Source organism: Chanos chanos, chromosome 6, assembly GCF_902362185.1.
Source record: "Chanos chanos chromosome 6, fChaCha1.1, whole genome shotgun sequence".
Lineage (NCBI taxonomy): Eukaryota > Metazoa > Chordata > Actinopteri > Gonorynchiformes > Chanidae > Chanos > Chanos chanos.
This window is the reverse complement of record NC_044500.1, coordinates 1,920,001-1,932,500: the sequence shown is the minus strand read 5'-3', so window position 1 is coordinate 1,932,500 and position 12,500 is coordinate 1,920,001. Positions and strand designations below refer to the sequence as shown.

At 40.4% G+C, this 12,500-nt stretch overlaps 1 protein-coding gene across 2 annotated transcripts in view; it reads right to left on the bottom strand.

The window, feature by feature from the left end:
• Positions 1-10,834: 10,834 nt before the first annotated feature.
• otx5 (orthodenticle homolog 5) overlaps positions 10,835-12,500 on the bottom strand; it is a 2,872-nt gene continuing 1,206 nt past the window's right edge. The window contains exons 2-3 of one of the 2 annotated variants that reach the window (XM_030777283.1): positions 11,585-11,765; positions 10,835-11,473 (exon numbers count right to left, since the gene is read on the bottom strand). In XM_030777283.1, coding sequence (XP_030633143.1) covers positions 10,835-11,473; positions 11,585-11,765 — 820 coding nt within the window. The remainder of the gene's footprint in view (positions 11,474-11,584; positions 11,766-12,500) is intronic. The other variant, XM_030777284.1, reaches the window with a different exon arrangement.

Genomic DNA, 12,500 nt, shown 5'->3' with positions numbered 1-12,500 from the left:
TTAGTAACAGTTCATCAGTAACAGTCCATCAGTAACATTTCATTAGTAACAGTTCATCAGTAACAGTTCATCAGTAACAGTCCATCAGTAACATTTCATTAGTAACAGTTCATTAGTAACAGTTCATCAGTAACATTTCATTAGTAACAGTTCATTAGTAACAGTTCATCAGTAACAGTCCATCAGTAACAGGCCATCAGTAACAGTTCATTAGTAACAGTTCATTAGTAACAGTTCATCAGTAACAGTCCATCAGTAACAGGCCATCAGTAACAGTTCATTAGTAACAGTTCATCAGTAACAGTTCATCAGTAACATTTCATTAGTAACAGTTCATCAGTAACAGTTCATCAGTAACATTTCATTAGTAACAGTTCATTAGGAACAGTTCATCAGTAACAGTCCATCAGTAACGGTTCATCAGTAACAGTTCATTAATAACAGTTCATCAGTAACAGTTCATTAGTAACAGTTTATTAATAACAGTTCATCAGTAACGGTTCATTAGTAACATTTCATTAGTAACAGTTCATTAGTAACAGTTCATTAGTAACAGTTCATTAGTAACAGTTCATTAGTAACAGTTCATTAATAACAGTTCATCAGTAACGGTTCATTAGTAACGGTTCATTAATAACAGTTCATTAGTAACAGTTCATTAGTAACATTTCATTAATAACAGTTCATTAGTAACAGTTCATTAGTAACAGTTCATTAATAACAGTTCGTCAGTAACGGTTCATCAGTAACAGTCCATTAGTAACGGTTCATCAGTAACAGTTCATTAGTAACAGTTCATTAGTAACAGTTCATTAGGAACAGTTCATCAGTAACAGTCCATCAGTAACGGTTCATCAGTAACAGTCCATTAGTAACGGTTCATCAGTAACAGTTCATTAGTAACAGTTCATTAGTAACAGTTCATTAGTAACAGTTCATTAGTAACAGTTCATTAATAACAGTTCATCAGTAACGGTTCATTAGTAACGGTTCATTAATAACAGTTCATTAGTAACAGTTCATTAGTAACATTTCATTAATAACAGTTCATTAGTAACAGTTCATTAGTAACAGTTCATTAATAACAGTTCGTCAGTAACAGTTCATCAGTAACAGTTCATTAGTAACAGTTCATTAGTAACATTTCATTAATAACAGTTCATTAGTAACAGTTCATTAATAACAGTTCATCAGTAACAGTTCATCAGTAACAGTTCATTAGTAACAGCTCATTAGTAACAGTTCATCAGTAACAGTTCATCAGTAACGGTTCATCGGTAACAGTTTATTAGTAACGGTTCATTAGGAACGGTTCATTAGTAACAGTTCATCAGTAACGGTTCATCAGTAACGGTTCATCGGTAACAGTTTATTAGTAACGGTTCATTAGGAACGGTTCATTAGTGACAGTTCATCAGTAACGGTTCATTAGTAACGGTTCATCAGTAACAGTTCATCGGTAACAGTTTATTAGTGACAGTTCATTAGTAACAGTTCATCAGTAACAGTTAATGAATGACATGCAGTGGTGATTTTGTCTGTGTATGGGTAATTATTCCAAGATAATTATCAGTGGTATGTGTTGGCCATTCGGGACGTTGTCAGATCATTAGCGGATAGCAGAAGAATTCTAGTAATTACTGGTAAGTAAATATTGAATAGTGGTTTGTGCTGTGTAGCTTATTATGAATATTCTATATCATGGTTATTATACACTATTCTATGTAATGGGTATTACTTATCATTAATCATTATCAGTTGTTCTGAGTAACGGTTATCATTGGTCATCATAGGTAATTCTGTATAAAGGTTATCATTGGTCATTATAGGTTATTCTGTGTAAAGGTTATCATTGGTCATTATAGGTTATTCTGTGTAAAGGTTTTTATCAAAGGTTATTATTCTGTATAAAGGTCATTACTGATTATTTTATATAATGGATACCAGTGATTATTCTACGTAATGTTTATTATAGGTTATTCTACATAGTGGTTATTGTCGGTTATTGTGTATAATAGAGGGTGTTGAGTAACATTGCTGTGTTAACTGTATGAACAGTGGTGTGAGTTTCGTTGACTGGGATGAGGTACTGTGAGTATTTGTGAGTGTGGTTAAGTAACAGTAGTTTTCAGTGAGCCTTCATGAGCATAGTTCTGTGCTTCCAAATTAACTTCAGTTTTTACGATGACATTTTCATAGGATTACTGTAAATCTCTTTTGCATCTGATCTTACGCTACAGAAAGAAAAACTCATTCTGATGTAATCAATGGATTGTGATATATCACTGTACAAGTGGACTTTGTGTTTTCCAAAGACGTTAATTTGTCATAAAAATGACTCATCATTATTTCTTAATCCTTAATGAACTCTTGCTACTGTTTCCTGGCCATGGCTTCTCTGAGGCTTTGACTCGTTTTACATTGTGTCAGTTTTCATCATAAGAGCTGTGAGACAGGTGTCATTCTGTATTTTTGTGTAAACAGTATCACAGGAGGATCAGACCGCTGACATATATTCTCCACCGAATGTGTTGCACTCCTGTCTGTCAGATGTTTTTTCTCCGGATTGTTTTGTGGATGGTCGAGACCTCATACCATTTTAATCAGAAAGCACAAACACTTATGCCCCCCCCTCATACACACACACACAAACACACTCACACACTCTCTCTCACACACTCACACACACTCTCTCACACACACACACACACACACACACACTCACACACTCTCTCTCACACACTCACACACTCACACACTCTCTCTCTCACACACACACACACACACACACACACACACTCACACACACACACACACTCACACACTCTCTCTCTCTCACACACACACACACACACACACACACACACACACACACACTCACACACACACACACACTCACACACTCTCTCACACACACACACACACACACACACACGGCATTGCAAAGACAAACATGTTGTTTAGTGATTTAGTGATTTTCACCCTGTTATTCTGTAACTTAATGGGAATGCACCCCCACATCTCACCGCCCCCCCCCCCCCCTCGCACACACACAAAGCCCTGATTGGTTGCCTGGATCACCACTGTCGTCTAGATTAAGACATGCTCCCCTCTTCACCCCACCCCCCACCCTCATCCTCCATTCTGTTCCTCTCCACACAGGGTCACATGACACATTACATCACTGGATTGAGGTCAGCAACGGATTAGACCGATGCGGGAGAAACAGAATTACCGAAAGTGAGAGAGAGAGAGAGAGAGAGAGAGAGAGAGAGAGATGCAGGAGAGGGGGATGGATGGATGGATGGATGGATGGAGAGCCATTAGGGTTAGGAAAAGAAAGAGAAAAACAGAGAGGGCAGAGGTGAACGAGACTCAGAAGAATGAAAGGGCTAAAGGACGGATTGGCTGAAGCCCATGTGCTCTGCCTGGCTTTTGCGTTCAGATTTAGAGGGAAGTTTTAAGGCAGGAAAAGTCTCTTTGCAGTGTCTTAATGGGTCAGTAAGTGATGGTCAGGCAGTTTTTGAGCGTATGGGCAAATCTGTCCTGTCAGTGGTTGAGATGCGGAAACCGTCTCAAACGGAGAGAATCCATCAGCGGGGTTTTAATGCTTTTCATAATGAGGCTTTTCTCTCTCGGGCCACTTCTTCTGCTCTCCTGTTTTTATCTTAATTGTTTTTTATTTGTGTTATTTTTGTTGTCTGTCTTTCAGCCATATGGGACTCCAGCCTCATTCTCCTCCTCTTCCTCCTCCTCTTCCTCTTGTGTGGGCCCATCACTCTCTCTCTCTCTCTCTCTCTCTCTCTCTCTCTGTTAGACTAGATGAGCACTGGAGATTGATGTCTGTTGTTGGTTTCTGACATGAGGAACTTGACAATAGAAGCTCATACATAAGAGTCCACTCTCAATTCTAGGTCACCCATTCATCTAAGTCTCCTCTGTGTTTGGTTCTCATCCATCGTTAACGGTGCCGTGTTAAAGTCTTCGGCCTCAGTTAAAGAAGCTGATCTCTCGACTTCATAAACCTGTCAATATTCACCTATCCACCAAACCATCTCTATCAGATTAGGTCAGTTCGGTCCTGAGACATTACATAGACTTGTGGTTTGTTTTGATGATATGTGGTGTTAAAGTGATTATATACAAAACTGATCTCCAGTCAGTGATAAATCACCTTGATGGTTTCAGGTAAAGATATACTGATGTAATACTGACCATAACTTGTTTCAAATTTAGAAAGTTTGTCAAATCACTCTCGGTACGTTATTCAATTAGGAAATTCAAAAGGAAATTGTTTTCCTGACCTCTGTGCTGACAGAGTGCTCACACCGTAACAGCCATAGAAGTCAAAAATACATTCTATGTAACACTGCATTGGCGTAAACATGTTTTTATAAAAACAGAACCACTGCGGAAGGGCTCAAAGCATTGAAAATGGAAACAAGTTTTTCTGTTTATCTCCTCTTATCACAGAAACACTCATCTGAGGCTTTATAGCTTCAGGTTATATTTTGTTCTTTTGAATAATAAAAACATATCCTTCCCAGAGCCAATCTGAACGTGGTTTAATAAAAATATATCCCCCCGGAGCCAATCAAAACTTAGCTGGGTAGAAGTGTCACCTCATCAGAGCCAATCAGAGCCTGATTGGGTAAAAACATATCTTACCCAAGCCAATCAGTGTTTGTTTTGGTAAAAAAAAACATTCCTTCACCAGAGCCAATCAGAGCAGAGAGGCTAAATTAGACATTAGGGTTTACTTTTCTCCTTAAGGATGTTTTGGTGAATTCAGGTATAACCTCATCTCACACTTCATACTTGCCTTCAGTCTTCCATATGGTCCTAGATTTGGTGACAAAGGTTTGTTCCATATCTTATTTCCAATTAGACAATAGTTTAATTAAAGCTACTTGCACCTGCTGTAGAAACAGCTGTAATGGATGATGTCGGAACAAATTTGTCACTCAAAGACCAAAATGACAAAAAAAAAAAGGCGGGGGGGGTAAGAGTAAGAGAATAAGAGAGAGAGAAAGAAAGAGCAAGAGAGAGAGAGAGAGAGAGAGAGAGAGAGAATGAGGAAGAGACAGAGAGAGAAAGAGAGAGAGAGAAAGAGAGAGAGAGAGAGAGAGAGAGAATGAGGAAGAGACAGAGAGAGAAAGAGAGAGAGAGAGAGAGAGGAGGAAAAGAGAGAGAGAAGAGAGAGAGAGCATGGTGAAAAGAGAGAGAGAGAGAGAGAGAGAGAGAGGAGGAAAAGAGAGAGAGAAGAGAGAGAGAGAGCATGGTGAAAAGAGAGAGAGAGAGAGAGAGAGAGAGAGAGAGAATGAGGAAGAGACAGAGAGAGAAAGAGAGAGAGAGAGAGAGAGAGAGAATGAGGAAGAGACAGAGAGAGAGAGAGAGAGAGAGAGAGGAGGAAAAGAGAGAGAGAAGAGAGAGAGAGAGCATGGTGAAAAGAGAGAGAGAGAGAGAGAGAGAGAGAGAGAGAGAGAGAGAGAGAAGAGGAAGAGCGAGAGACTGTAATCCTGACTAATTCACTTAGGGAAGTGCTGAACGAGCAGGACTGTAAGAGGATTGGAACATTCTCTAAATTAGATCAGTAAAAATAACGAACTGCAAGAAGACATGGACAAGATAGGAAAGCAGGACAAGACATTTACAGAGTAAATTCACCTCAGAGACACAAATGAAAATAGCCACCTGCCTGCCTCCCCTCATCACACCCAAATGGCAGGAACTGGTCAAAATAACACCACAGCCCCGCCCACCCTCAGACATGCAGACGGATGACGGACAGTTCATATCCTGACAATTATGTGAGCGTGAGGTGTCAGCATTGCGGCCAAAATGTGACTTTTCCTAACGGCACAGGGCCAAGCTGAGATGAAGAGAGGAACTGTGGTGAACCAATGTTGTTCCTGTGAAAACCATCACACAAACCCCCCCATTACACAAACCTCCCCGTCACACAAACCTCCCCATTACACAAACCTCCCCATCACACAAACCTCCCCATCACACAAACCTCCCCATTACACAAACCTCCCCATCACACAAACCTCCCCATTACACAAACCTCCCCATCACACAAACCTCCCCATCACACAAACCTCCCCATCACACAAACCCCCCCATCACACAAACCTCCCCATCACACAAACCTCCCCATTACACAAACCCCCCCAGCTTCTCCCTTCCACAGTTCACACACGGGTGGACACAGACATGGGAACACTGATGATCTGAACTTCTACTGACTGGTACTTGTGACATGAGAAAAATAAAAACTGTGATATTGCTGTGACAGAAATGTAATATTAGTGACAGAAATGTGATATTCCTGACAGAAATGTAATATTCGTGACAGAAATGTGATATTTCTGACAGAACTGAGATATTGCTAAACTGTGAAATTCCTAACAAAGCAAAGGTAAAAATATTCCGTAACTGTACTTAAGTGGTATAGTCGCAGATTTGTATTCTGAGTATCGATAGTGTGAGCAGCTTTCACTATCTACCTGACTGTATCTATAAAGAAATTATATACTTTCACTGTCTACCTGTCTGTATCTATAAAGAAATTATATACTTTTACTGTCTACCTGACTGTATCTATAAAGAAATTATATACTTTCACTATCTACCTGACTGTATCTATGAAGAAATTATATACTTTCACTATCTACCTGTCTGTATCTATAAAGAAATTATATACTTTTACTGTCTACCTGCCTATAGCTATAAAGAATTGATATACTTTTACTCCAACACATTTTGTGACAGAGGGCTCTGTCTCAGGCTGCGGGCGGCGTCTTTTCCCCACAAACTAACCACTTTCCGCAGTTGTACTTTGTTTGTTCGTGTTTGTGTCATGTTATGTGTACGCCATTCATGCATATCTATAATACACATATTCCGATAACATAATGCGTTAGCTTCGAGGGTGCACACTCGAAGCGCGCAGCAGGTTACCCGGTTTCATACACACAAACATTTCTGGGCATTTTTGGCATTTTTGGGCAACCCGAACCCCTGTTCGGTTTCACCCTGCCACACATTTCCACTGACAACTGTCACTACTTGTTTCATTTTTCACAGTCTGTCAGTGTAGAGTACAAACATGGAAATGGTTGTGTTTTATGACTTGTAGTAGGCCTGTGTTTTTTCATCTTGTTCTTTTGAAAACTTGAGCACATTCAAAGCCACACACTTTAAGACTTTGACTCAAGTTGTTTATAAATGGGTAGTATCTATACTTGAACTCAAGTGTAGTATTTGTACCCTATTACCACCCTTGAATATCACTATTAGAGGACCGTAATATTACTTGGGCATGATATTACTGACAGAACTGTGATATTACTGACAGAACTGTGATATTACTGACAGAACTGTGATATTACTGACAGAACTGTGATATTACCGTAAAACAACTGTGATATTACTGCCAGGGCCTTGATATTACCGGCAGGGTTGTAATGTCACTACAAGAACTGTGATTTTCTGTGCAGGACCATGGTGTATCAGGAGTGCATTCATTTGACCACTCTAAGACATTGACCACTCTAAGACATTGACCACTCTAAGACACTGACCACTCTAAGACATTGACCACTCTAAGACATTGACCACTCTAAGACACTGACCACTCTAAGACATTGACCACTCTAAGACATTGACCACTCTAAGACACTGACCACTCTAAGACATTGACCACTCCAGGTCATTCCCACTTGTTTTTCGTTCTTTTACTAAATCTTACTGTTTCTTAACAAAAATGGAGCCACCATAGCGTTTGGAAAGCAGACAAGCCAATGCGTTTCTTTCTCTGTGTGTAACCGTGCTGCATCACGGTGAGAAGAAGAGCCGTTCGTGGCCCGTGGCCCCGTCCTCAGATATTTCACCCCTCGATTCCGTGACCGCGGCTCCTTTTCTGACAGACAAAGAAAAATGATACGCCCGAAGTTGAAAAATCTGAATTGCTTTTTAATTTACTTTCGTTTTTCCCTCCCCTGTGTAAAGAATAAGGAGCGAGGGAGGCAGGGATTAAGAATCGATTAAAAGGAAATTGGACGGCCCAGCCGCGGTCTCGTCAGCCGCCTGGAGAACGATTAGAGTATTTCCCAGGCTGAGTGGCGGCCTGCTTGTTTGGCAGGGATTAGTGGAGAAAGAAATGAATCATATTTTTAAGTCCTGAGTGTATCTGTGTCCCCTGGTCTGTCTCCACGCTCTGGAGTCCATATGCTGCCTTCAGGGATTATTGGACACAAGGACTGATGGGGGAGAATCTCTCGCTCTCTCTCTCTGTCTCTCTCTGTCTTTCTTTCTCTCTTTCTCTCTCTCTCTCTCTTTCATTTTTTCGCTCTGTTCTCAACAATTTTGTTTGTTTGTTGTAATTTATGCCCTCCTTATAAAACATATTTGAGATTTAAAACATATTTATAAATGTATTTAAGCTTTGTGTTAAAGTTTTACAAAAGACATGAATCACTCTCATGCTGTCCTGTTGTTGCAGTAGCAAATCTTTTTAGAAAATATCCGCTTTACATAAGCACATTCCCAGTCAGAAATATCCAGTTAGAACCCAGTCAATACCCAAACATAGATCACCACATTAATGATATTATGATGCAGTCTTGTGTGTTGTGTGTGAACTGAACCAAACTGAATCGAACTGAATCAAATCAAACTGAATCAAATTGAACTGAATCGAACTGAACTGAATTCCAGTCAATGCATCAGTGTGTTGCCACAGAACACAGGACAGCAATAATGTTGAGTTTTTACTGAACATTTTAATGTGTCAGAGGAGAAAATCTATCCATATCTACCCGCTGTGAAGGTACAGGGAAAAAAAAGAGAGGACTGAAGTAACAAATGCGGAGCAGAGGAGAGCTATTGTCATTAGGTTAAGACTGTACAGGAATCGTTTTAGTAAAGAATTACAGCCTATACGGAAAACTGCAGCCTCTAGCTACCGTCAGAACGGGCCAATACCCTGAGTTTGTCAGACAGCAATCAAACACTAATCAGAGATGAATAATCTGCAGAACAGGAATAAAAGAAAGAGACTGAGTTGGACTCAGATCTGCTAAACAGCCCCAACTGTACCAGACACAACAGCATTTTTCAAGTAAAGTTTAATATTTACCAAAAAAAAACAAAAAACACTCAGCATAGTAGCAGTACTTATGAGAGCTGAAGACATCATTTTAATAGCAAATAAAGAGAACAATGACAATAACATTATTAATCCCAACAAATTACCACAGGTTTTTTTTTTTAAATCCCAAATGACTCACAATCATAAACGAAACAAGAAACATTACATTCTAATACAAAAAAAAGAAAAGATTAAAACAATGTATTAATATTCAGTGGTAACCCCTTGTCCTTGCCCAGGTCAGTTCAAGAGAAAATTCAGCCTTGACTTGTGAAAGGTAGATCTCCTCCCTTTTCACAAATCTTCTCTACACGGTTCATCAACAGGCTTCAGTGAGTCCTCACCACTCACTATAGTGCTTCAGTATCAATGTGATCAAAATCTGACAAAATAGTAATAATAATAATAATAATAATAATAATAATAATAATAATAATAATAATAATAATAATAATAATAATGATAATAATAATAATGATAATTATAATAATAATAAAAATCACAAAAACACAAAACTGGGTATCCCAGAATGCCTTGTGCTCGCACAGAAGTCTTTGCACTGTTGGCCAGAAAGACGTGAGGTTGATGAAGTCAGCTTCACCTTCAGGCTCCACGACGCCATGTCAGCGTACATCGATTAAGGAGCTATTACCTCCTTCTACCTCTCCACCTCTTCAGTCCCAAGGCCATGTGTGTGTGTGTGTGTGTGTGTGTGTGTGAGGACGTCTGTGCACTTCTCTGTCTGAGTTTGGCTCTGAACATTCCGCTCTGTGCATCAGGGCGAAAAGCAGCTTCATTACGATGAGAAAAGCGACATGATTACATGTAAAAACAGTCACATCTGTGGGCGGGAGCCACACCAGCACATCTGACACTTTCACCAGACACACGCCACAGTCCCTCAGACACGGACAAAACGTGTCCCGACATGGACGGGTCTCATGGGTTTCGGAAAAACCTGATGTGTTTCCGTCTCTGGCAGTGTGTTCAGATGCAGAGAGTAAAACCCCTTCTGCTTTCTAAGTCAAGGCGATCACTGTCCCCACATCCCAGTGTATAAAAACATCATTTCATGCAAAGTATCAGAAAATGGCGGCTTTTGTCTAACCTAACTGATTCCCACGTGTAATTCTTCACACTTCAGGACTGAAACAATGAGACAGTGGAATATTTGATCAAAAAGACAGATTCTTTACAAAGTTTATACCTAACCTATTCATAATGCCATTCTGAGTCATTCCAGTTCACAAAGAAAACTTATATATAATATTTTATGTGACAAACACCATTTATTTCAAAAAGAAAAGAAAAAACCTTGCCTACTTTTTTTTAAGTGATTTTTGTTCACAAATGGCTTTGCTTTGAAGTTAAATTACATATATTTCAATGTCTTGAAATGAACTAAAATACTGCTATGATATAGCCTGTCACATTGTTTTGATTTTAATTCAGTGTTGCTTTGTTGGTCTCTCAAAGTACAACATACTTTTGTTCAAAGTCACAGGGTGAAAAAGGAAACTGTTAAAAAGAAATGAAAGGGCACAGTCTGAGTGTATGTAATATATTTGATCATTTTGACTGAAACTTGATTTGGTGATTTATCTTCCCCCAAATGGGGAGGAAAATAAACCTGTGCCACTTGTCTATAAAATCTCCGCCCTCCGAGTCTTCGGCCGTCTACAAGACCTGGAACTTCCAGGAATTCTGGTCTTTGTAGTCTAGGCAATCTGCTGCATTGAAGTTGAGCTTCCAGGAAGCAGCTTGGTCCTTGTAGTCTAAGCAGTCGACGGCCCCGAAGCCCAGCGAGGCGGCTGTGTAGCCCTGTGAGGACAGGGAGGCTGGGGACTGGCTCAGCGGCCCACCCATAGAGGAAGCAGTGATTGGACTCAGTGCGCCCCCTGTGGCAGAGAGCTGCGTGTGCATGGGAGACAGGTAGGAGCTGCAGTCCAGGCCAGTGAAGTAGGAGGACGAGCTTGCGTAGCCTTGGGTGTAGGCAGGAGCCTGGGTGTAGGTCATGGGATAAGCAGTCGAGCGCTGCATGCACGGGGTGGTGGAGGCGGACAGTGGGTCAGGCAGTGGAGAGATCGAGGCAGGGCTCCAGATGGAGACCGTAGCACTAGCGCTGGTAGAACTGGGTGTGATGGCGGTTCCAGGTGGCGGAGGTGCTGGGCTGTAAGGCCCATTTGTGTTGGCGCTGGTTTCAGAGTTGGTTTCTCGGGCTGGAGAGGCCTTCTTCTTGGGTGGGCGTGGTTTGGACTGACCACTGCTCTGTTGCTGTTGTTGGCGACATTTGGCGCGGCGATTTTTGAACCACACCTGGGAGGAGACAGACGGAGATTTGCGTCATGAAAAGAGGTATTTTTTATCGGAGCTTTTCTCACAAGGCTCTCAAAGCGCGCTGTATTGAGGATGTGGGTGACGGTTTACCTGTACTCGAGATTCTGGTAGGTTGATTTTCAGTGCCACCTCCTCGCGCATGAAGATGTCGGGGTAGCGCGTTTTGGCGAACAGCGCCTCGAGGATGTCTAGCTGCGCGCGAGTGAAAGTGGTTCTCTCGCGCCGCTGTTTTCTTGGTGTGTCTAAAAGACAAGACATGAGGTATTCAATCCTCCCCATTCTGTGACAAAATACTATTATAATTTAGATGATTTTCACCGTATTTTCACTTGATATTAACTCTCTTTCGTAATAATGCCACGACATTAACGTCGGCAAACTTCTAGAGAAACACTACTCGTGTGATAATCGTCCCATAAAACGGACAGGGAATTTTTTAAAGACAAATTAAAAGTTACGGTTACAGTAATCTGTGATAAAAATGATGTAACGAATAAGTCTTTTTCAAAAGGCCACCGATGGGCCTACCGAAGATTACTTATGTATTTATGTTCTTTCTTAAAAAGGTAAACATTAATTCCCCTAAAACGCAACATGACATGTTTATGAATCTGTAAAATTATATTTTTATCGGCCTATAAAAAATTCCATCGCTTTATGAATCAAAATCACAGCGAGCAGGTGTCTTTTGTTTGTTCGTTTTGCTCGTTTTCAGTTTTGTTTTTGAGGGCAGATATGGTAGTTATTCGTTTCTCCGTAACCCTCTAACTCTACCTCTATTTAATAATATGCAAGAAAGTATTCCTGAGATCGAATAACTGATGTATAATTTGACACACACATTTCCATCGGTACAAAGGATGTTCTTAACCATCATGGTTCATCATCTCCTATAGCGGATTCCAAACACAAAAAAATGCACGACACAGCCCCATGTAAGCCTACGCCAGAATAAATTAGCTCGCTGATTTGCAAAATTATTTAATTAAAACTTGGCTATGAAGAA